We start from the raw sequence: 26663 nt of genomic DNA, 5'->3' as shown, positions 1-26663 counted from the left end.
AACTTTATCTAAAAAGAAGTGCTGGAAGGAAGGTAAACTTAAGTTTCTGTGGGCCAGATGCAGTAAGGACACTGACATATGATCTTCTGGTGATTTAGAATATAAAAATGAGAAATTATGCTCCTGGGCTTTCTGATCCTGAAAAGATGTAAACTTAAACCCATGAATTTGTTAAAGGATAGTTTCAGTGTTCTTAGCAGATAAAGTAAAGTTTATTTGAATGTAGCATGCTATATAGAAACATAATTGATTTTTAATGTTAAAAACTTTCTTAATTTTATAAATACAATTAGGAGATTTCATCTTTAGAAGCTTTCAATAGGATTAATACTATTCTTTTTTTCTTTTTTTTAAATCGCATATTGCTGAATTCTGAAAACACAGTATACTATCAGGAAAGTTAGTCTGTAAGTTCAGAGAATCTTAATTTCTGTCCTGAATTTTCAGATACTGACAAAACAACAATGTAACAAACACTAAAGTAGATACTGTCCAAATATTGTGCTTTACAGCATAGAATATTTTACATACATTCTTTCTCTAAAATACACTTTCAGCATTTGAAATTATTTTTAAAAATCAAATTAATGTGAAACAAATCAAAACATTCATTAGAATTGGCACACAAAAAGAAAATATCATGCATGTGGAATATGGTGTGCTGTTTTTGGATTATTCTTTTCCTGTTTATTCTTGACTCTTAGCATTCCCTTAATTTCAAATAAAGCCTAAACATGCTTATATAGATGGCATATAATGTTACACAGTGAACGTGGCTTTTTTCTTACTGTATTTCTACTGTACATGAGAGAAAGCTGGTGATCTTCAGCTGAGGTCAAAGATTGTCATATCAATATGATATAAAAACTTCATTTGTAAGTGATACTCAAGGAATGTAAATGTGTGGTTGTTTTACAATTTAGTGCATGGTGATTATCCCAAGGACAGTCAAATTATTTTAACATATACTCACAGATGGTTAGTGGGCAAAACCAAATCCATGAATAACCTGACACTGTTCAGCATTGAAATATCACGTATGTGTGTGCTGCCAAAATGACTGCAAATTTACTAGCATTGTGTTTTGATAAAAGAGATTTCTTTCTATTGGCATATACTTAAGTACATCAGGATACCTTAGCCCTAATATTTCTTAACTTGCACTGCTTACTGAGTTGAACATACTGCTAGAATGGTGTGCTGTCCCAGTTCTAGCCATGTCAGAGGTTGAACGGCAACCAAATTCCATGCTGCTCTGATTTGATTGTAAAGTTAGTTTAGGGACTTAATTTCTGAATGCAGAAATGAAGTTGCTTCTGTAGAGAACATTCAGTTGCCAGTGATATTTATGAGCAAATATTTCCTTCTCTGCAGTTATAGAATCATAGAATTACAGAATTGTAGGGGTTGGAAGGGACCTCAAGAGATCATCGGGTCTAGCCTCCCTGCCAAAGCAGTTTCTCTTGGAAGTCTCTTCTGTATTCATTTTCATTGACTTGAAGTATAAAAGCTTTTTAAAAAATTAGCATTACTGCCAACATAGAGAAGAAAAGAGTTTATGAAGTCTTATGCACCCATTTATCACTTCACTACTGTATTTTGTAAGTTACAGATAAACTTCCATAACAAACCTGAACCATTCAAACCTGTTATTGAATTTTTATGTATTAGGCATAATTAAAATAATTCTCTTATGTAAAAATCTCTGATTTTTTGTAATACAGGAAGACACTCTTGTGCTCTAATAGCCTGATGGCTCAGAAATAAGTGTTCTCTATAGTGGAGGGCTGCTAAGATGTGTGTAGTCTGTACTGCTTTCTGGAAAGGTTTCTTATTTTCTTGACACAGTTTTCATGGAACTCCACTCAGATTATTTCCACAATATTTATAGTCATCATGGCAACTTCACAACAACAACACATGCTCCAGCCCTTCCAATATTGACAGGAACTTCCTAAAAAAAGAAAACAAAAAAAAAGGAACATAAATAGGAGGAAACATTTTTTATTAGACTCCTAGGGATAGAACTAGAAAAAAAAAGACTTGCTGATTGAAGAGAAAGCATTTTGTTATTTAAAACTACTGTACTGCTAAAAGAATTAGATTTAACTGGAACACTGGCAACACAGTTTTGACTTTTGGGGAACAGACTTCAGCAGCTGTGTAGAGTCATTGGAGTGTAAGCTGGTGCTGTTGCTCTTAAATTTTGTAAAAGACCTTCAAATTCCACGTACCAAAAATGTGGCCTGTTTCTGTTCTTGCAAAGACGTAAAATAAAACAAAATGATCTTGACAGTTTTAAATATTTCCTCTTGGTCTCAGTGATGATGGTCATAAATATGGAAACTTGAAAGTGCTGTCAGTAGAGGGCACGATGACAAAAACAGGCCGGCAATGGCAAAATTAAGCATTTCAAGCACAAGATGATTTGTGCAACCTGCTTCACTTGGACATGGGCTGCCTCCACTCTGTAGTATGAAAAATTTTACAGTTATTTCCCAGGAGAGGCAGCCAATATTTTATACCAGCCCTTCTGCAGTATCACTGCATCTTAATTTTTTTTCCCACAAAACCATTTATAATTTTGCAACAATAACCTTTTTTTTTGTCCATTATTTGAACAGAATCCTTCCTATTTCTGGGAAGAATTATTATTGTTTATTAGGTAATTGTTCCTGTTACCTCTGTCCACTCATTATTTTGAGCATCATAAGACTCCACGGTGTCCAGGTACGTATGGCCATCATAGCCTCCAACAGCATATAATCTGTCACCCAGAGGACAAATTCCAACAGCATCCCGAGGAACACTCAAAGGGGCCACTGTTGTCCAAGTGTCTGTTTTAGGATCATACCTAGGATGATTTATGATCAAAATTAGAAAAATACAATGTAGGAGCACAATGAAAATGTAACTACTGAGAGTTGCTTATTTTCTCCTGTATTGTAGTTCAGTTTATACCATGAACTGGTATAGATGATTATAAGTATTGTGATTAAATACTTAATTTAGCCACTAGAGGGGTCTTCAAGCACATGAAACATACCTATATCTTGACTTTATTCCAGTCTCTCTGGGTCAGATGAAACAATCAATACATTTTGAACATAAATGAGGCCTGAGGGAATGGTAGTATAGCCATCAGTTGACTCAGCAAAGCTAGTTTCAGTATGTTTGTTTGGGTTTTTTTCTCCACAAGAGTTTTCATTTACTCTTTCTTGTCAGAACTAACATTGTCAGAAAATTTCTCTGTCAGGGTAGTTAAATATTTCATACAGTTGCTAAAAGTTTGTAAAACAAAATGAGAGGCAGTATATATACTTCAGAATGCTTTTATTTCTGCTATGTACTCCGTCAATTTTCAACATAAATTCAAGTGAATTATTGGGTCTTTCCATCTTTACACCATCTAACTGACAACAAAACAGCCATTGGTATTTACAATGGGGAGTTGAAAACTTGCTCAGTTTTACTTTCTTGTCACCAAAAACAAAGGAGTGTCCCTTAAACAGCGAATTGTCCCCATTCGTTATGCTCCCTTCTCACCCAGGACTCAAGTGTTTTCTTGTCCTCCCATATTCTGGCATGTGCCAGGGCAGTGGCAAAGCAACATTTGACACACAAAATATTTACTTCCTACAATATGTGATACAAGTAGCCCAAACCTGGGTTTAGGGTTCTGTTTGTTTTTTGGTTTGTTTGTTTATTTTTTTCTTGAGAAATAGATCACATGTTAAATTTGTTGTCTTGTCTTTCCCTGGCTCTTGGACAGCACAAATAGAAGTGGGAGCTGGGAGGAGTGTGCCTCTGTGGGTTTATTGTTTTGTTATCACAGGAGCACTGGAAACCAGTTATTCTGTTCAAAATACTATTATAGAAAGCACAATAAGTTTTACAAACATAGCATTCCAATCATGTAGAGATCTCCCTTGCTTACAGAAATTATTTAATATTTCTTTCCTGGACTGAAAAAAACAACCAAAAACAACAACAAAAATAAATTCTTACCTTTCTACACAGTCAGAAAGTCGAGAACAGTGGTTGGAAGCAGGTGCATCATGACCTCCCACAGCATATAAAAAACCATTGTACGTTGCTACTCCAACGCCACCTCTTCTCTTGGACATGGAAGCACATATACTCCACTTGTTTGTGTGTGGATCGAAACATTCCATTGATTTTAAGCAGGAACTCCCATCTCGTCCACCAACAGCATACAGCCTGGGATCATTACCCACAGGAAGAAAAATAATTTCAGTCTTTAGTCTCTTATTTTAATAGTAATTTTATTTTGTTTACTTCATTCAATTTAAATTCGCTGTAGTGTTATGATTATGCCCAATATTTGCTATCTGACAGCTGCACTCCAGAACTGTCTCTGTACAAAAGGATTTGCATGCTATATGAAGGAAGTTGCATTCTTCATTTGCAGTGTTAAATTTCCAGCAGTCACATATGAAAACTAAGCTTAAAAATGCGTATCAGTTGCTTTAAGTGTGAGCTATAGGTGAGTGCTGAATGTGTTTGAAACACGAGTAGTGTTCCCTACGATAGGCTGATGGAGCATTTGGCATCTTAATATTACATCAACATATTTTAATATATAAAATAAATTTAATAACATCATTACATATTAAAAACATGTCAAAATATATTAAAATTTTCTCTATGTTTGTATTTAAGAAAATCTGCTAGACAAGTTACTGGACAGGTATGTCATCATGTCTGTTCAGCCTACAGGCGCGTAGCAAAGAACTGGAGGTATAAACCAGCTGATATTTGGACAATATGTAAGAATAAATCAAAGAAACCCACATTATGAAGTGGGGGGAGTGAGAGATGAAGGTGAGAGTTAGCTTCTTGTCAATGAATTTTACAAAGCCTGAATTTCTTTTGTGTTTCAAGCTAACTTGGATGCTTCTAGAGTGTAACAGTATGCATACTCGATGTAACAGGCACATTTAGATGTTGAGCATGCTAATTGTTCAGGCCCCTTTCAAATCCTGGCTATTCCTTCCTGCCAAGGCCATGAATTTAATTTCTGTAACTACTTAGAGACTTAGGAAAGACGTGGACTTGTCCAGGGTAAGTCATCTAAAACAGATAAGTTTAATTTTGCTTGAGAAGTGTCTCTTTTTCTCTGCTCTGATGCATAATTTAAATAGAAAATTCTTGACTACTCTTCCAATGTTTGTGAATGTAAGACAGGCTTGAGTTTGGCTGTGCAGTTAATGCTTGTCCCATAAAAATCTTGAGGGTTTGGTTTGGTTTCTCTTTACATCGTGCCATTAGAGACAGACTCCTTGTTTACACAGCTTTTAAGGAGAGAGGAAATCGCTGTATATACTAACAGATTGGTTGGGATGTTTTGTTTTCTGTAATGCCTCTAGTAACATGGTAGTGTTTCCCATTCTCTAAGGAAAGTAACAAATATATTATTGTTGACTAATGTTTTCAACAGACTGTTTATTGGTTGCTGCACAGAAATTTAACGTTTTTTCTGGTGGGGTTGAATATAAAATATATGGTGTGACTTAGAGAAACAGGAAAAGGAGAAGTAGTCTGCTTGGTTAGACTGCAGCAGTAGCACTGAATGACGGACATTTGATCTTTGCTTCCTCTGGCATGCCAGAAATTACATCAGTAGACTAACAGACATGATTTAAGCCAGCCTGGAGACAGCTTGTATCGGGCGTGATTGAGAAACAGAGTCAGGATCAGGCTGGATTTCCTTTTTGACAAAGTAGTTTCCTGCACGTTGCTGTGGAAGGTACCAACAGGAGTTTCTGGTGAAGTTTATCTTGAGAACGTTTCCTCTGAGATACAACAGGGACTTGAAAAGGCAGTTCTACCTCTCTTGGACTTTTGAGTTAATAATTAAAATTGTATCATGTTTGAATGTGAAACCCTATTTGCAAATATCTGCCTGCTGGCATCCTTGTTTCTACTCTCATTCTTTCTCTGGAATTTAAGAAGTGAACAGGGAAGTCAGTGATAAAGTTTCAGAATACTTGCAGGTGTCTGTCTGCAACTGCAATATTCCCAGGCTCTGTGCTAAGAGCTTTCCACACATTTAACACAGCCTTCCCAAAGACATGGTCAATGCCCCTGGCATGTCAATGTTTACTAGGTGTTTGGATAATGCCCATAATAACATGCTTTTTCTTGGTCTTCCAGTTGGGCTCGATGATCATTTTAAGCCCTTTCTAACTGAAAAATTCTATTCCATATGAGAAGGAAGGTTGGCTCAAGCCATGCTCTCCAGCCCAATCTGGGCCTTTTACAAAAGCTTTTGTATTTTCAACACCAGATTAGGTGGGTAAAGTAGGAAAACAGAATTCTGTTAGGCATTAATTTATGAGTCAGTCTTCCTCATGCTGAAACACAACTACTTTCAAACAGGGTCAGCAAGGTGTAGCATGCTATTTAATACAGCTTACACACTGACTTCATAGATGTGCCTGTTCCTACATGAAAGTGCTTGAGTGGCTTTAGTGTTTTAGGGGGATGTTTAAACAAATTTTGAAAAACTTACTGGGATAACCAATGTGTAGTGAACACACAGCCTCAGAGTATTTCATCAACAGATGAAGGGCAGAAGAAATCTGATTAGGATAAGACTTAGAGAAGGCTGTTTATACCACACCTAATTATAAACTTCTTTTAATTTCATTGAATGCACCATATGCTTTTCACCTTTTAAAAAGTATTCTTCACTGTGAACTTGTATGTTCAAGTTGTAGATGCAGGAGGTGTAAATAATAGATGAATCACTTTCTGTGCAAGTTCTCCTAAAGGGTGCTTCCTTAGACAAGGTGATTTTAAAATGTCAATATAAGCTTGGAATTAGGAGAGCCTAAATGTGTTTAAAACGTGACTGCACCTTTGAAAACAATTTTACCATAGAACAGAGGAAACACTTTTCTTTCTTATTTTTCTGCATTGCCTTTTCTCTTTGTTTTCTGAAGGTGATTAATTACTATAAGACTGAAAAGAAAATTTAAGAAACTCTCTTTTCAAGGAAGGAAACAAATGAAACACCAAAGAGAGTTTTTCCTGTTGACATACTTGCTGTTTAATGCTGCAACCCCCACAGTGCTTCTAGGGGTTGACATGCTAGCAACGTAATTCCATTGTCGCGCTTGTGGGTCCCATCTTTCTACAGTATTAAGGTAACTCCACCCATCATGGCCACCAACAGCATACATTGGTCCTTCAAGCATTGCTACTCCTGAAATGATAGAATTAGGGACAGATTACAGTATGGAATAACTGTAGTGACCAGTGGTATATTAACTTCATATTTTAATTCTCTGTATGCAGATAAGCAGTTTCAGCTGGTATTGATCTATCTAAAAGAGGCCTTGTCATTTGGCAGAATAAACAAAATACCTCATGTGCAGGGTTTTTTTTTTCTGAATAAGCATTATCTTCTGCAAAAAGATTAGAGGAAAGCTGCTTAGTTCTAGTGTTCTCTTCTGTTGACGTTGTTCTGAATTCGATTTGAGTCTCTAAAGGAGAAGCAGTGCTATTCTTTTAAAGAAATGCAAAGGTTGAGAGGCAGGCAACGAAAAATACACCCAAGCCAACCACCTATCCCTCATTCTGAGCCAGTTGCAGTATCAGTGGGTGGATAGCTGGCTGTCCTTAATAGCTGAAGTACCATAACATTTTAATGCCTGTAAGGGGAAAATACTTTTGGATAAAAGTTGGCTGATATCTCTTGTCCTTGAGGCACAGGAGAGTCAACTTGGCTGATTCCACAAAGCTCTGTTTGGACATAGCCTGTGTCGTTGTCCTTTTCCAGAGAGAAGGGCTTTGGTGCCTCCCCTTTGGGGAGCTGCTGCTGCTGCAGCACTTTGCTTCCTTTGTTAAATAAGGCAAAATGTTTGAATCTGGCTGCTTAAAAGTTTTCTAAATCTGTCTTTTCAGGCCTAAATATACATGGCCTGATTTTTTTTTTTTCCCGAAAGTGCTAACTCTCCAGAAAAATCACACTAAAGCAAGTAAGAGCTGAAAGTGTAAGGCGGCTTTGCAAACCAGGCTGATGCACAGATAGAAGCCTAACTTCAGGGACTCAAATTTACCTCTGTGACCTACTTGTTGGGTGGAATGATGCCCATGCAGTTATAAAGACTTCAATGAGAATTATTTAATCTGTTTTGTCATCTTGCCCTTTGCTACCTACCAGTATTTGTTTTTATAAACTTGACAAATTTATAAAATTGCTGGTCAGGGTCCTACACTGTGATAAGGTGATATGGTCCGCAAAGGTTTATCAAATAATTCTGGATCAATCTTTTTCTACTCTTCATGAAAACAAAAATTCTCTGTCATTTGAAATTACCTATTTCTGTAAACTTAAGAGAAGCCAGTTTTTACATGAGAAGCTTATTATGTAAATCATTCAGAAAACATCATATTCCCTACCTTAGAGTCTCTTCAACTGTAAAGTTTTCCTTGATCTTTTGTTCTATAGATCCAGAAATAAATGCTAGATTTCTTATTTATATCATTCATTCACTGTGAATAATATTAAGGATTACTGGGCAGAAAAGACCCACAGATACTAGCTTATGGCAGAGTTCTGTAAAACTTGTAACAACAATATTAAAATTAGTGAAATTTTATATATTTTCTTATCACAGTGCTTTCTTCAGTGTAACTCTGATCTGATTTTTAGAGATGTTAGGTACTTATGGGCTACTCTTAAGTCATACTTAAAGGAAAACAGATTGTTATATGGCAAACACATCTCTTGATTACTAAATTGGATGAAGACTTGACTAATTTCACTGCTGCTTATACTTTGATTTTTCTGAAATCCTGATTAACTTTTAAAGACCAGTGCAAGTTAGGTGAATGCTAATTAATAATTTCTGTCATAAAGTCATGGCAATAGGCCACTCTGGAAAATATCTTCTGCAAATCATGTCACATGTTATTAAATGCTTTAAAATGTTACATGTCAATCAAAAATTCACCTGTATGTGATCCAAGGTATTTAGAAATTAAGATCACCTCTTACCTAGGCCATGTCTGTGTGTTGACATGGGAGGCATTATAGTCCAAACTTTGGTGATAGGATTGAAACACTCAACAATGTTAGAAGTTTTCAGACCATCTCTTCCTCCCACAATGTAGAGCTTGTTGTCAATTACTGCAACTCCAAACTGTAATCGTCTCCCATTCATGGTACCAATTTGTACCCAGCTGTTGGTCCTAAGGTCGTACTTTTCAATTGTAGTGGTACCTGTTAAAAGCACAAATATTATGAGATAGCCATGAACCCTGTTCAGTACCCAGCAGTCAGTAGTTGTTACAACCCAAAGCATGATTAAACTGTAATACATTGAAATTCTGGGTGTGGATTTTTACTGTGGCTCCCTGAGAATTTCAGTTGCAAAATGTGAACCTAGTGAGAAAGCTGCATTAATTGCATGTGGATAAGACTGTCAAATTTCTGAGACTAAACTGGGGACACATAGATGCAGAATTACATGCTAGCCATTTATTTAATAATGAAAGTTTTGGAGGTAAGTTGAATCTGTTATTCGTTTAAATACCATGAGGATAGGTTAATTTTTTTTTTTTGTGGGTTTTGGTTGAGTTTTTTAATTCATTAGGAGTGTAATACCTCACAACTATGTACTCTCTAACCATGGCTGTGCTTAAACGATTCGTGATATGAAAAACTAACAATGAATCCACGTGTCTGCCTCTCTTGGCAGGACTTTGGCATGCGTCTTCATGAATAGCTTGGATATTTTCCTTTTGATGACAGGTAGAAGGCTGAGTTGCACGTGAATACCCACTTGCTTCCCACAGGTAGCTTCCCTAAGCACCTTTTGCTTGTCTGCTGATATATATAAGCTGTATTTCCAATTTTTTCGGATCACTGAACTTCTAGTAATGCTTTTACTGCGACTATTCATAGGGCTCTAAGTCTCTGCCATTCAAAACTGACACTTTTCCATGCACTGGCTCATGTCAGTCACCCAGCAGCTGTAATTGCTCCTATGAGAGCTGATTTAGCACAAGAGACATGGCTGAGTAACAGCCCAGGTAGAAGAGGCAATTGGCACTTGCACAGGCAGAGCACCCTGGAGCTCAGCTTCAGCTCAACTGAAAGCAACCAGATGTGAGAAAGAGCTGATTTCCTGCCTGCTCCTTGGCTGGGATTTGGGACTTGAAAAGTAGTATTTTGAGAATTACAATAGGCAGAGGATGAGGAATGATTTACAACAGCAAAACAAGCTTGCAATAAAGCAGAAAATGAAGGTTGCATTTGTTTTAGAGATCTGCTAGAGATCATCTGCTATACTCAATAAAGTTAGTGAAGTAAGAGCTTATTTCATGATACCTATTCTCTCCTCTACATGCTTTTCCACATGCATGGAAAGAAACTACCAGAAATGTCTGTGATAAAAGAAAGAAATACTACTTTTTCTCCTTTCCTTTCATCTTTCATTCTGAAAAATTATTTCTTTGACTGTTCTTTCAATTTGTTAGTGTGTTTTCTCTGCTTTACTTTGATTCCTTTTCATTTACTGTATGCTAATATGCGAGTGCCCCAAAGTTCTCAGCTTCAAAAGACGTATCTTGCATGCCAACTGAAAACAGGAAAAACACATTGAGGTATAGAGTGTGTTCATATACACCCTGTAGGCTGTAATTTTTACAGGTGCTTGGAGGTAGGTTTTGAACATTAATGTGTTAGGCACATTCACATTTTTCAAAATACCAGCCCCAAAGTGGCTCTTTGATCTTCTTTTGATCATTTGAAGTTGAGATTTGACTTTGTATACCACCTGAGATAAATACAAAGCCACACCTGGCATTCCCTCAGAGTTTTCTTTATCACAGAAAACGTATTATTGCCAGAGGTACTAGTTACTCCCTTCTCAGAGCTGTTCTTCCAGTCCATTGTAGTCTCTTAGGTGCTGTTTCCTTTACCTTACTATCCATCACAGGCTCAAAGTATGAGTCAGAGCTGTAGAGGACAGCAGGGAGGAGAGGAAGTGCTGTTCTTCTTAACCATCAAAAGGCAAAAGTTCAAATAATTGGCTTTATTCCAAGGTAATAAGTAGAAGAGGCACCAACAGGAAGTGCAGATGTTGACTGAAATAGACTTTTCTTTGCATAACCTTCAAGGAGAAGGTTAAACCTAGTAGGAAATTTTAGTCTTATTTTCACAGAACTTAAAGATTGAATTCTTGGTTATTTTACATAATTCATAAATAATCAGTGTTGCTAATGTAACTATGTGAATTGCTACAGTTGAACGTCATTTTGCTAAACAGTGGTAGGAATGAGTGTTCTCATGTTGTGATGGAGATGGATGTGCATTTTGCACTGGCTTTGATTGCACAGAGACAGCAAGGTAGCACTGGCAAGATCTCTCATGTAAGGAAAATCTGTCATCAGCAACTTTTTGCAAACCATGAAATGGATTAGCTTCCTTGTGATTCTATTAAAAGTGAACTCACACAGTTAAAAGTAACACTGCTCAGGGAGTCGCTAGACTAAACTAATTATAGTTCTTTGGCTCCAAGCTGTGGGTTTGAAGTTAAGGTTCCTGTAGAAAATGATTTAATATACTGCCTACTAAATAGAATAGTGTAATGTGTAAGGCTGTAAGCTGATTGCAGTTGTGGAAATCAAATAATAAAAACTGGAATACATTTCTAACATTTAACTTTGAACTACAAACCTCACAAACCCTGTGTATGGAGTCCTGAAAAAGCAGCTGCACATGCTGTTGCACTCATGAAGAAGTAGAAATTTTTCCATTAAAATTTTACAAAAAGGATTGCTAAGCTTTAGATAAGAGTTCTTGATAGTTCAGTAATGCTTTTTAGTTTTATTTTCCTCCTCTTTATTTTATTTCCAGCCTACTAACTTTTTAAACCAACATTGAATGAATCTTGAATTATTTTCATAATATTTTTTCTTATGATTTGTAAAGTCAAACTATATGCACAAATTCTGACAGTTTACCTTTAAAATGACTATCTGATTCAAGCTTCTTCAGTCTGCACTACAGGGTGCATGTCTATTATTTACAAACATGATTCTTGCAGGAAGAAAAAACATCTAACATGTAGGGTTATGTTTTGTGATATTTTTTTTTCTTCCATTTTTCAACCCTAAATTGCCATTTTCCTAACAGAAATCTTTAAAGAATTGTCATATATAATCTGGATGTCTGTAATAGAGTAAGTTAGTACAATTAAACTAATTCTGGACTTACCTTTGGTGGCATCCATTCCTCCTACAGCATAGAGTGCACCCACTGTAGATTTTCTAGGCTTAGTTCGAGGACTCTGCATCATGGACCGTCTTTCTGGGAGAAGATGGTACTTCATAGCCTCCATAAGAAGTTTCTGGCACTCCAGGTCATCTGCAAACATCGGACTGTTTTCTAGATCGGCTAGTAACTAAGAAATGAAAAGTGAGGATCTTATGTATATCTAAACCATTAAAATTGTATGTAATTTAGTAATCAAAGTAATTCTAGCTACAAACTCTCATTTTCAGTTCATCACTCACTTGAGCTTTGCTGGTAACTCTTCTTTAATGAAGAAAAACAATACAAAGGTAGGGAAAAGTCTTTAAGTATGATGTCTTTTCTTTATTTTTTAAAAAAACTTTCTTCTAACCTTTAAAACTAGTTAAAATGTAGTGCTGCACCCTGTGAATGGAAAATAGTGGACGTCTCCCTGAATATTATTATTAAATGAGGCAACTATTTAAAATTAAATATAGACAGTATTTTCATACTTAATCTAAAGCTGAATATTTGCTGCTTCACTCATGGAGATCCATAAAGTAGTTGTAGTGTCTTGAAGGTCTCGATATTCCTAAAAGCTTTTCTGAGGAGATATACAGATTCTTCTATGACACAGATACAACCGTGTCAGCTTATTATAAACCAGTGTGGCCATCTCTGGAACTTATTCAGTGATGTGCCTCTTAAAGGACAAATAATGTCAATGCTCAGATGAATCAGTGATAATGCAGACTCTTTTGGATTTGATTGCCTTTATGGCAATAAAGAAGTCAGCATTGGCCCTTACCTGTCCTGCAGTTTGGTAATATAAATTAGTATCTTTGCGTGGTAACTAAGTTGCTGTGTTATTAGAGGAAAACTACTATTGTCAGCCATCAAAGAAGCACTGTACTTTTGATGTAGCCTTAGATTGACATTTTTATTTAGGCAATTCTGAGGCACTGTGTGGCTTTACAGCTGATAAATGTGCCTACTACACAGGTAAAAAAAATGCAAAAAAAAAAACCCCACCAGAAACCTCATCAAAAAAAACCAGCCCAAACCAGACCCTTTCCCAGGATTCTGTCTCGGTGGTGCCTGGGGCAAGCGTTCTGGCTGGGAGCTGCGTTCCCTGCTGGCCCTTCACCTTCATACCTGGGGTGGAAGTAGAGGCAATCTAATGTAAGAGAGAAGCATTCCCAGGTCTCGTTGCCGGTTTTGCAAATCGTGCCTCACCCACATCATTAACGCCTGGAATATGGCTTCTTCATCTGGGACATTGATGTCGTCACTGGACAAGAGCTTTGCAATTTCATTAGCAGGCAGTAAAAGAAATTCCTGATTTTTTATTACTTCTGTGAAGTGTTCCTAAAAAGACAACAAGATTTCAGTGCACTTACAATATTCACACTTTGAAATAACAGGCTTCGCATGTATTTCATTCCTGTTCCTCTCTGCGCTGTAGGGAAATGCAATATATATTCTACAGGTCACTGATTCTTCTACCATTTAAGGGAGATTCTGTTGGCTTTTTGCTGCTTTGCCTTACTCTTTGCAAGATTGAAGAATAATCATCCTCACGCTAGCATCCTTACAGGCTTCTTGTCAGTATGACCTGTCTTAGAGATTGCCCACGAACGGCTTAGTCCATCAGAGTGATCCTAACACTGCAGCTAAATAGAAGATACAATGTGTATCTTAATTATGCCAAGTGGGCATTCAAATAAACAGTCTAACTTCTGTTACAATCAGATTCAAAAGATTTAAGCAAATGACATTGAAACATTCCAATCCTTTTGCAGTGAGCTGTGCCAGATGTTGACTGCCCATTCCCACTCAGTAGCAGAAAACACAGCAAGGGAAATTAAACTCACAGTTATAACAGTGCCTTTTGGGCAATAGAAAATTGTGTGAGTCCCAACAAAGGGTCTCAGTATTTAAGCTATTGCTATGATAAAACTCACCAGCTCCAGAAATGGCCACAAACATTAAATCCTTAGAATGCTTCAAAGAATTACTTTTCATAAAAAACAATATATTGTACAGTTGAGTTACAACAGTATTAAAACATAGTAAAATATATTAAATATGCTTGCTTAGTAGAAATAGATTAAATTGTGCTAGTTCCAAAAGAAAAGAAATTTTGTTAACAGAAACAGTTGTTTATGTTACTTGCAAAGAAATACATGAAGGAATTCATGTCTGTATTTGAAATACTAATTTCCATTTATGTAACTGGAAGTAATACATCTTATTTAGGAACCAGATTGAAATGGGGCAGATGAAGAAATTTCAGTAACTGATAACTGTATTATTGTTTTTCAGTAGTTTCATAGCTTTCTGTAACTTTTCAAGGGTACCAAGGATGTAAATATAGTACTGTCAGTGATTAAAGGAGATGTTAACTTTGCTCTGTTCTATGTATCCTGCTGTAATGTTTTGTGACATTCAGAGAATAGGAACAGGAAGACCAGTCCACATTTAGATACAAATATAGCACAAGATGTTTATCAGAATGAGCTCTATCCGCACGAATCTACCAGGATACCAGGCAGGAAACTGTTAATACTTTGCATCAATGGCTAAAATAATTGAAGGGGAAGGTCTCCATTGTGTCTGGTTTTGTTGAATGGATGTGGTGTGTTCACAGCTGATTATCTTCTGAAAACATTTAAATACTACTAGTTCATTAGAATCACCTGTATATTTACAGTACAACTTTAGACTTTTCCCTAAGGTACATATTGTGTAGTGTTTGAGGTTGGCATGAAACAAAACAGAATGTTTTATTTATCCTCTTCTGCAACACTCGTGGGTGTATGCATTGTTATGAACCCTTATGCTCCAAAGTTGTTTTGTTTTTTTTTAAATCACTTCAAGGGTTTAAAAAAATTCTTTCTTTAAGGTTTTTCAAAGAGGTGGAGACTTCCTTTGCTGTCTCTAAAATTGTCAGTAGCTGCCAACTTGGTAGGTGGTTTCATGACATGCGAGGTCCCCTTGCGTGGCAGCATCCTCTGTTTCAAGCAAGGTAGAGGAGGCGGTTCTAGGGATGGAAATGCTTTGAGGAAGACACTGCAAGGGCTATATATGCACAGCACTGCTGAGTCTCATAGATACACCATGAGCCTCCGCATTCACAAGTCTTCTTAAATACCTGACTCATTTCTGTGACACCCACTTTTAAAAGACACTAAAATTCTAATTCCTGGGGACAACTGATGAGTTCAAATGGTTAAAAAAAAAATAATCTAACCAGAAAAGGCTCCCTATTCTCTGACATCACAAAATTGTATGTCTAATCATAGGTTTTTAGTTCAATTTTGCAGAAGTATGGGCCATGAATTTTAAATTCTTAAAGTTGGTGTCTGTGTGCTGGGGCTGGTGGGAGAAAAGAGCTAACAGGAGAGGGAGAAGTGCGTGATTGTGGTGTAGCATAAGATCATGTGGAGCAGCAAGGACAACACTGAAACAGAAGCTGAGTGAACCTCTATCCTAAATGCCCTTTTTCAAACTTTAAAATTTTAAAGCAAAATTGTTGCTGCTAAACAAACCGTTAGTATGACAAGAAGGACCACAACCAGCGCTCTCAATCTCTCATCTGTACATGCCACTCTCATTTATTTCAGCATATGGAAGTGTACAATCTCTTGTTGGAATGCTGTCAGCATTATGAAGCCTCTAAACTGGTTTTGACATACTACGCTAATATTTCAAGCATAAAGCTGCCATGTGTCTCCTAACAAGTAGTTCTTTTTATATCTATTTAGCTGTAGCAGTTGCTATTCTTTTTGTGTTTAGAGTTGCTATAGCACATCTTGTTGCCCTGAATATTTATCCCTTGATTTAGTTTCACAGCAAGCTATCTTGCTTCTCTCTTTCCCACACTCTGAATATTCATTTCTTGCTTTGAGCAAGAGGAAGATTATGCTCCAGTCAGGGATGTGTTGCTTTTTAGCATTCCAAATCTTTCGGTACATTTGTTATTTTGTCTCTTTTTATGTGTGTGTCACCTTAAAATCAGCTTCAGAATTCTATTTGTGCCGAATCAAAAGGCAAATGTTGCTGTTTGCTGCCTGACATTAGCCATGTTCCGGCCCTATTACATTTTGTGGAAGAAATGTATCCAAATCATATTGCAAATATGCAATTAGTATGTCCTCCTTCAAGGCAAAACTCTGAAACAGGAAACAATAGAACTCAATATTTATTTTTCTGAGCATGCTTTTCTCTCCTTCCAGTACCTCTGTAACAGTCACAGGTCTTAAATTCCCCTTTGGAGTCTGAGCTGGGCAGAGATGCCGCCGCATCAAGACTTCAAAGCACTGACCCTGCCAGTGTAGGAAGAGCAGAGCCACTGCATCTGTCTTGGAGAAAGCAGCAGCCCTGAGCTCTGCTCTGCTTCACCAAACCTGCATATTTTCCAGGACTTGCTGTTGACATTAAAACTGCAAAGCAGTTAGATTGCTCATCTTACCATCGTGTATGTGTGGGCCACTTTCAGGAGCTCTGTGCAGCCCTGGGCGTCTCCAAAAGAACGAATCCCCAGACAGTTGGAAGGATGTAATTGCTTCATGAGGAAGTTGCAGCATACCTCAATGACCTGAGATAGCTGGAGAAGACAAGCTGCAGCTAGCAAACTTTCTATCGTGTCTTCCTTTAACTCCAGAATACCTGTGCAGTTTGCATATGGGAGAAAAAAGGTTTCAGTCATTTTCTTTGTATTTTTATTTACTTGAAAGCTTCCCACTTCCCAATTTTTCTCCACTGAAAATTTTTGAAGTGTCTTATGATTCACAAATGCATTTTCTTTCCTTCCATCTGAAGGATTTTTTAAACAGATGTTTTAACAGACTGAAAGGATTTGGTGGATTTGAATATGACTGGAACATTTTTATTGGAATTTAACAGCATTAGCTCTGATAAAATAAAAAGAAAGACGTGTCTAGTGAAAAACCTGTCTTAAAATTCATATATGAATTAAATAGTATATCAGAAGTTTCTATTATACATGAGAACTTCAGTATCAAAACCCAGGAAATGCCGGCAACCTGTGCAGGAAACCTGATTTCTTCCATCATCCACTTGTGCATTTAAATTTTTAATGAAGTTATTACATGACATGAGTAGTTTTTTATGTTTATAGATAGACTGGAATGTGCTATTGTAATAAATTCTTCCATTCTTGTTGCTCAGTGGATGGCTCAATTCCCTAGTTGATACCCAGCACTAAATCCTATTCTGAAAAAAGAGCTGGGGAGGGTGTTTTATGACTGTGTTTTCATTTACAATTACAACATCCAATTGCCTCAGAAACTTTAATTCTTTTCCAGCTGTGTCTATGGAAGGATGATACGCACCATCTTTATTCAACAGCTGGAGAAGGGTGGTATTGAGAGATTACAGTCAGAAGTATCATCCGAGTAGAACTGTAAGAGGTTTCTTGTCCAAAGTTCTCTTCTGATTTATTTCAGTAGAATATGTAAACAATTTGGAAAGATATAGCTCTCGTTTCTGAAAGTCACATTTGTATTTCACTACTTAGGAAAGTAGCACTAGCTTTAGAGGTTTGGTTGTTATCATGTAAAAACCTATGTCAGAGACAGTAGGAAAATTCAGTTTTCTACTGCAGTCTTCAGTGGTCTTAACTTGACACAATCCATCTCTTCCTCATGCCTGTTGCTTTTTGATTAATACCATCCAACTTTGGCAAAAAATGAGGAAGGGCTGGCAGGGTGAAGAATAGGGCGATGTTTGAGTTTTACCATACAACTCAGAACCGTTTCTCATTGAGGGTATGTAGCAAAACCAGTACACGTTCTTGTAAATAAAGATTGCAATATAACGCCTCAGAGCAAAGAGGGAATCTTGCAAGCAAACTTACACTATTTCATAGCCTGCTGTTTGCTTTTGTAGTCTTAAATACGTTCTTTCATATGGTTTTGCATTAATTAAACTGAAAAAGATGAGATTTATTCAAGTGGGATGATTTTGAGATACATGTGGATTCTAAGCATCCCACTGCCCAGCTTCTAGGCATTTGTACTAATCTATTTCCTTGGGTAATGTATGCTAATTCATTGCCACCATATCACTGCATTATACATGTTAGGCAGCATTCCCTCTGGCCCTCTGTATTTATCTGCTTGTTTTTACCCTCTAATGGGGTCTATTTTGTGTATAGAAACTTATGCTTCTGATCTGGGTTGCAGATTGCTTATTCTCCTCGAGGGTTCTCTCTTCATGCAACAGTCCAGATTTACGAAGTGCTTGACCTCGCAAATGAAGTTTCTCCTATTTTTAACATTTATGCAAATGTCAATATGGTGATTATAATGGGGTCTTTGTTTTAGTTTGATTAAAAAAAATATATTCCAAGCCCTTTTAAAGTCCTATAAAGCTATCAATAGATACCTGTGATACATCCTCCATCTTCCCTATCTCAGTATCAAAATTGTGTTATTTCATTCAAAAGCAAGCAACAATGTCTGGTGTGGGACATCAGGTGACAAGGATTAAGTAAATGTTATTGATAATAGCTGTTAACTGAGGTGATGGATTGGTTTATGAGCAGTTGTTTATAAATTCATAAAGTTGTTATTCTGGTTGGTTAAGGGTAAATTTTTTCTCCTTTTTGAGATTTGGGTATTTTTTTTGTGTCACAGAACCACGCAGCTTGGCAGGGGAAAAAGGGTTTCCCTCTTATCTTCCTGGCTATAGTAGCTGCCATCTGTGTCAAGAGGCTTGCCAAGTACTAGAATGTGCAGACTTCCAGAATCTGCAAAGGTTTGAATGATCTGGATATTTCTAATTGTAATATATACTACTATAGAGATCATCTTCTACAGCATTTTTCTCTGTTCACTCTCAAGCAGATGAAAGGGATTTCACAGTTCTCTGACCTGGTCTTTTTGGCTATTTGGTTCAACCATTCAGATTCAGCCATACAGGGATAAATGTTGAAAATGGGAGAAAATAAATTAGGGGAGAAAATATATATTCTGGTATTAAAAACAATATTTAATTTCAGTAAGATAAAAAATCTCTATAATTTTTCAAGAGGCCATAACTAAACCTTTCCAAAATGTGGCGGCACTTTCTCATGGTAAAAGTTGCTCTACTCATGGGTGTGATCATATTCCTGTTTTCCTCTGATTATTCCTGCTCAGGAGCCTTGAGTGAGCCAAATAGCTGCCACCCAGACAGACCTTTTCTGTAGCTACCCATGACAGGAAGATTCATCGCACACTCTTCTGTCACTACATGAGGTGAGCAACAGGCAAAATATGTTCTCTCCTTCAAATTTCCAAAATAACTTGTATCTAGTCAGAGAAATATGTCCAATATGAATTTATATGTTCATTTTTCTGCATTTCATTCTAGAATAAGTCTTTATATAAACCAGAAATATTTATTCATCCTCTCTAGAGAAAGGTTTGCATTGCATATGCATATGTACTAGTACAAAATGAAAGGAGGGGCAATTATCTATGCATTGAACAGATTTTGCCTTCCTTTACAAGAATAATGTGGGTGTTGGAGGAAGAATTACCTGTGTAGGCATAGCGCACCAATGCTTTCAGCGCATCTGGGTCTACTCCCTCCATCTTGATTTCCTCTTGTTTGGCTTCACGCACATCATTAGTAAACATCGCAGCAAAATAATCAGACACTGCACTGAGAACCAACCTTGAAATAAAAGCATTTTAGTATGACTTTAAATTACTTCATCATCTCAAACCAAACATGAAATTAAGTATTATTGTGTAATAAATTGTGTGTGAAATAGAAACATTATCTTTAACATAGATTCAAACCTTACAGCAGTGAGCAATAAAGTTAAAAGGGCAATTAGTAATCTAATTTTCTCCTGCAGTGCTTGTTTGGGCAGATTTTCTACACTGATCTCACTATAGTTTGACAGCAGTAGAAGGGAAGATGGACAGGATCAATGGTTCGTATTTGAATTTCATTCTATTTGAAATAATGAATATGAAATATTAATCACATCATTTTATTCCACAGTTAGTTGATCTCCTGATTGTAGTAACTGTTCATTCATAACTGAACAGGGTAGGCATAAGTTGACCCAGCATTGGGAAGTTTCTGGCTTTGAAGCCATGGTAACAATACTGGGAAATGTACCTGTGAGCTGGAATCTTTTGGTCTCCAACTATCAGAAGAACATCACACAACTGCTTCTGCTGCAGGTAATTTTCCATTTTGCGGAAAGTTTGCTCTGCGTGGTTTGTAGACTGGAAATACTCATCTGAGCCATTGGTGTTCATTCCAAGCAGTGAGCTGCTGGTTGTTGAGAGCCTGCAAGGAAAGAAGTAGTGTGAGGACCGTAGCATCAGAAATGCTGATTACATTCAAATGGCATCACAGGATTGTTTAAAATGAAAAAGCTCTTACGATGCTGGTCTTACCGCGCCTTCTTCCATTTTGTTCTTCTGTTGGGTGTCCGCAGGTTTTCATTTGTAAGACTTGCACGTAAACTGTAGTTAACTACAGTTACCTGTAGTAGGTGGTGCTACTGAGTTTTCTGCCTCCTATCAGTTCCGTGTCAATGATGCAATGTTTACACATCATTGATGTGATAAAGGCAGCCTCCTGATCATTCACAAACAAAATACATAAAAACTGAATCTCTTTTCCTATGATACTAATAGCTAAAATATCTTGTTATGAAATTTTGGATATTACACATATTTTTCTCTTCATGTTTTAAATTACATTACTAAATGGGAATGAATCAGAAGACAATTTGATAAGGACCATGTAATTCTAGACAAATTACCAAACTAAAAACTGATGAAATCAGTACATTATATAGCGTTTAGATCCTGAATACAAATAATAAAGATGAGCCAATTTTTCTGCCTTTTCGTGAAAAAGTACACTATAAATATATTCCTCCCACTCCAGAATCCTTTTAGCTGTCCCACTTAAAAACACCCATGAAAACTATATACACAATTTCTCTTATTTCACTGTTTTTAAGACATCCTTCCTTACTGCCTTTGAATATGAATTATGTTGCAGATTGAAAAGCCTTTTCAAGATTTTCTCAGAAAAATATATTTGTATTCATCTGTTTTTAGTAAACAGTAATGCCTTTGTTAGTATACATGTATACCACATCTTGAACATGCAGCAATCGTCAACACTATACCCTGCAGCAAGTGCAGTTAAAGATTTTTTTAGAAAAATGTTTTCTCAGTTTAATATCATCAATTTAAAGCACCTGTTTGTTTGGAGTGTTTTTAATTTCTGAGCCCAGCTAGGAAATAATGGCAGCTGACTAGCTAAATTTACTGTTTGTCTTTGATTCTGTTAATGCATATTCATAAGTGATTAGGAAAGATAAAATCTCCTTGTGAAATTAATATTAAATTTAGCAGAATATTGGTTTATATTCACAATTGAACATCTAGTTCAGAAAAGATAGAAATAAAAAGGGGTAAATCAGGTTGACTCAATAATATTATCAGAAAATTGAGCTAAGTTAGAGCATACATTTTCAAAGATTGTACCTCGTTAAATAGCTAATCAGAATTAAAGGAGAGTAATTAGAAATCAAATTATAATGTAATATTGAATTGAGAAAGAGGAGAGTTTTACATTCCTCCTGCAATACAAGAAAGTTACTGTACATCAGTGCTTTTCAGAACACTACAGAGCAAAATTGCAGTTGCTATGGCTATTGTGTGTCTGGGGTTTTCCAGATCTCTTTTTCCATCTGAAAATCTTTCAAGCTGAACTTCTCTGGATTTTTGCCGGGCATTTATAGACATCCCCCAGCCTGTTTGGAACACGGCATCTTTTGGGCACTGGTATGTCAAAAGCCTTCAGATCCCCAGTGCATTCGATGCTTTTCAGATGCACTGGAGTTCAGCAGATCCATTCAGGCCTGCCCTACCAGACTCGCTGGATTTATAAGATTGCTTACAGTCTGTAGAGACACATAATTTCTGGTATAGCTGAGGCATCTCAGCCCTGAGAAGTACGTAGACATCACCTGAGAAACAGCAGACCTGATGCACCTGAAACCCTTGGGCATACTGTGTGTGTGCACAGTACATGCACGTGTCTTTCCATCAAGGCAAGCTCACTAATTGCAAACACATTAAGATAGAGCAAATCAGTGTAATAAACTCTCTGGCTTTCTTTTGAAGCTCTTTAGTACAATTTAAAATGCATTTTCTTCTGTTTTTTTTTAAAGAAAAAGGGGCAAGTCAAGTTCACCTATAGTCCATACCCTTTGTAGTTTACTGCTTACAAAAATTAATTTGTCCCAGTGAGTTCAATGATGATACGTTTTTATTTGTTTTCCTTCAGTGCTTCATTGAAAAGGAAGAAGCTGCAAAATTGGATTATATGCTCATTAGTTTTGCATCAGCTACTGCATGCCAAATTCATACTCTGTAACATCCATGTTTTACTATTTACCTCTTAAGCTTTTGTTCTTTTTTTTCAGATTCATTATATCCGTTCTAAGTATTGTAGCTAAACGTGTTTTACATTCCCCTTATTCTTGATGTGTGGAGAAATCAACTAAAATAACACTCAGCTGTCCCTACTGCACGTGCACAATACAAGTTTCTTGAAATTAGTAGTTTCCCACGGTGTGTATATACTTGTGGGTAGAGCAAATATTTACAAAGCAACTTAAAGTCTAATAATTTCCTTCAGTCCTCAGTAGTTTTGTCGCATGTTTTGTAGAGTGACCTTTAACCAAAGTAGAAATACTGTCAATGTAAATAATTATTTCAAAGACAAAGGTCTTCAGAAACTGGAAAATACTGGAAGTAAAATATTGCTCTGATATCTTTGTTAATATTATAATTCCTGATTTATTTACAGCAGCTGATTCAAAATGGTAGATATAGTATGTTATGGAATGCTAAAGTTAAATTCAAAGATAAATATTTATATATTTTCCTATCGCTGCAAGGAACTGTAATAATGGCCTTCAGAATATATGATCATGAACTAAAGGCCGAGGTTAAAGTTCCTTTAAGAAAAAGTCAGTAAAAATATCCTGGAGACTGGCACCTTTATGTTGAATTTTAATAGGGAATGCTGTGGACTGTAGTAGAAAGACAGACAAGCTAGCTATAAATGGACGAATATGCCTTCCTGTCACATCTTGTTCTACGTGGTATGTGTTTGTGTGTTGAGAAAAACACGTGGAGAGAAATCAAGGTGGATGTGAACCAGCGCAGAAAGGAAACATGGAGAATTTGGAGAAATATTTGTGTTCTGTAACATGTGTGCAAGTCTGGACTAACAAAATCTAAATATTGAACAATAAAAGTTTTCAAAAGTGCAGTTGCCCTGTGATGACCAAGGAAGTAGTTTTGCACTCAGTTAGGAGGGAAAATTATCAATGAACTGTTCTGAAGAATCAGAAACCCAAATTCCTTAATGTCATCTTTGTGTCAGTATTCACTAGGATGGTGTAATTAGTAATAATGGCTTAACATGGGTTAGACTAGGGAGTGCAGAGAGAAGTCTGTAGTTAACCAATTAAATAAATGTTAATAGAGCTCTTAGCTGAGCTCATAGCTGAGCTCTGTGAATTTCATCTAAGGTAGAGAACCAAGTATAATAATTTCAGAGTTTTCCTGCAAGGACTTGTGAAGGATGGTGAAAATATGGTACCATTTTAAAAAAGAAGCAACATGACATTTTGAAATAGACTTCACGTAACAATCAAAAAGTATTAAGTGTCTGGATGATAAGAAGGGGATAAATACTAGCCAGCGCAGCTGTTCAGAATTAATCATGTCATAACATTTTTTTTTGGTTGGTTGGCTGGTTTTTTTACAAGATAACAAAGTCATCTTGACTTTTGGATGACTTCTGACACTATTTTGCATGACATTTTCAAAATTGAGCTATGATGGCATGATTTAAGTGCAATAAATACAAGAAATAGCAACAACTTGCATAGCTACTCTTGAAAATTTATCAGAGATTCACTTTCCAATCCAGGCAAGTTCTGCTTCTGATCCTGCTCCATGTTTTTATTACACCCAAGTATAAGACAGATATAAGGTTTAATTGTCACATTAGGATACAATAGCAAGTCACAAACTTTTCTGGAACAGATTTTAAATTGAGGGCCATCTTTGCCTTTGTCCTTTTTCAACTTTAGGGAATTTTTTACTGTTCACAGACCTGCTCACACTTGTTTGTTGAGTGTTTGAATGAAACACTGGCTAAGCAAATTAGAATTGAGGTCACAGCTATATTATACTGGACCCCAGACAAGTTGGATCTCAAAATTGGTCTTGTGGAGGTAAAACTTGATCTTTTCTTTGGTGATGAGTTTGTGGTTCATTCCAGGCCTATAATTCTTTAAATTTCATAATTATGTTAAAATTATTTTCTGTCTTCATTAATCAGCACAGCACACTTCATTAATCAGTATATAAAGGATAAATTCAATTTTCCTCATTACTTAATTGGAACATGATAAAGCATAAATGCCATTTATTTATCACATTCTTTTTAAAATCCACTATGTTCTTAAAGTGCCTCATTAAGTGTGCCTATGACCAAAAAACAGGGTAAACCTGATGATAAGGAAGCTTAGGAGAATAATATCACATGAAAAGTGGGTAATGAGATGCAGTATTTTAATTTTATTTACCTTGACAAGGCTGCTATTTTTATTTTTATAGCGACCATTTCTCATTCAGAATGTACCTAATTAACCTGCTATAATATTTGTGAAATTCCATTTAATCAGGAAACAGTTTAGTTATCAGTGTCACTTACAGATTTTGATTTCTGCGCCAGGTTGCCTTGGCAGTGTAAATCATACCAGCAGCAAACTGGATACCAGTTGGGATGTTAGACATCCTAAGGACTTTATGATACTTACTTGACTTCAGCTTGTGGTGCACTGGATGCGCTTGAGCGGTGGCCAGGCATGAGAAAAAACTGCAACTTCATCAATTCAGATTGTTTGTGCAGCAATATTTACAGTGCAACTCATCTTTCCCCCCCTCCTCTCCTTTGTTTCTGCTTATTCAAGAGAAGTGCAGTCTAAGCCCCACAGGCTGATTTTCTCCTGTGCAGCTGCTTGAGCTCTGACCCTCTGCCTCTCGGGCAGTGTCATGGGGTTGGAGATTGAGATGTGTGGTTTTCCTAGGTCAAAACACAGGACCCCAGCATCTGTTAGAGATAAACCACATCAGCTGGCTGAGAAATAAGAAACTATTTCAGTTAGGAAACCATTTCTGAACACAGATAAAATAATGAGATATTCGATGCAGCTGTACTAATTGCTTGCTGACATAATTATGCCACATCAGTAACAGTCCCAACCTCTGTCTTAAAATTTCTACTGCAGTTGCCTCCTCTATTATTTTTTCTTCATAAATATTGCAGCTGAAGTTTTTAGGGTTTTGGTAAAAACTTTGATACAATAGAGTAGGGAATCTTGTACTGTATGTTGATGGCTGGTGAGGTAGTAACATTAACATGAGGCAGTAACAATGGCAGAAAATGATGTAGAAAATTAAGAAATAAGCCTTTGAAATGTATCATTATTTAAGTCTACATGGAGACTGCTGATGTCTGACCTACCTAAATCAAAAGTTGATACTGATAATTCCTTTAAAACTTTTAGCTCTTGAAAATGCCTGAGTTGAATATTTTTTTACTGCTACTATGAACAGAAACCTGCCATTTTTCTCAGTTGGCATTAGTTAAAATAAATTTTTCCATTTGGAGTACTAGTATGAGTGTGCATATCATTAAGCACAGGTGGTTCAGCATCCCACTGAAAGTGCTGTAGCTGTTATGAGTTTTGTTCTTCCCCTCAGACCTGTTAACATACAGATGAATGCTGTTGTGATTCATATCAGGATGAATTTGGGTTAGGATATCTGGAATTCTCCTATGAACAGAAAGTATGTATTTGGTGGGGTAATTCAGTGGAAAAGAGGTTCCAATGAAACTGCAGACCCCCTGAGCTCTGTGCAGTCATTTATGGTGATGTCAGCTGTGGCCACACCGTGACTTCATAGTACATGAGGGGTTAATCCAAACACCCTTCCCAGCCAGCTGTTTTCCTTTCAAAACTGTGTATTTATTTTAATAGAGAAGGTTAAACATGAAATTATTTCCCAGGCTCACTGCAGAGCAAATTGTTATTAGCATGTGTATTCCCTCAGAGGTTAATCTTTTGCTACTGGGAAGACAGGTTGCTGGAAGGTTCACACATTCCTTTATTGGCATCCTGCATGTACAGTAGAGTCTTACGTACACAATTTGCTGTACACAGATAATTAAGAAATGGGATACTCCTGTGCATTTAGTAAATAGTTTCTGTAGTTTATTGCTGTATAAAAGCACAGTAGCATTTGGTCCAGATCTT

The 26663-nt window shown here is 36.6% G+C and overlaps 1 protein-coding gene across 1 annotated transcript in view; it reads right to left on the bottom strand.

The window, feature by feature from the left end:
- Positions 1-1894: 1894 nt before the first annotated feature.
- KLHL4 (kelch like family member 4) overlaps positions 1895-26663 on the bottom strand; it is a gene marked incomplete at both ends in the record, with an annotated part of 40438 nt that continues 15669 nt past the window's right edge. Inside the window, 10 exons of the mRNA XM_084269011.1 lie at positions 1895-1954; positions 2683-2854; positions 4009-4221; positions 7069-7231; positions 9029-9253; positions 12254-12440; positions 13427-13639; positions 16746-16942; positions 19821-19957; positions 20414-20587. Of these exons, the coding sequence (XP_084125137.1) occupies positions 1895-1954; positions 2683-2854; positions 4009-4221; positions 7069-7231; positions 9029-9253; positions 12254-12440; positions 13427-13639; positions 16746-16942; positions 19821-19957; positions 20414-20587 (1741 nt within the window). The remainder of the gene's footprint in view (positions 1955-2682; positions 2855-4008; positions 4222-7068; positions 7232-9028; positions 9254-12253; positions 12441-13426; positions 13640-16745; positions 16943-19820; positions 19958-20413; positions 20588-26663) is intronic.

Source organism: Gallinula chloropus (assembly GCF_964237585.1).
Source record: "Gallinula chloropus genome assembly, chromosome: 11".
NCBI lineage: Eukaryota > Metazoa > Chordata > Aves > Gruiformes > Rallidae > Gallinula > Gallinula chloropus.
This window is presented reverse-complemented; position numbering and strand designations above follow the sequence as displayed.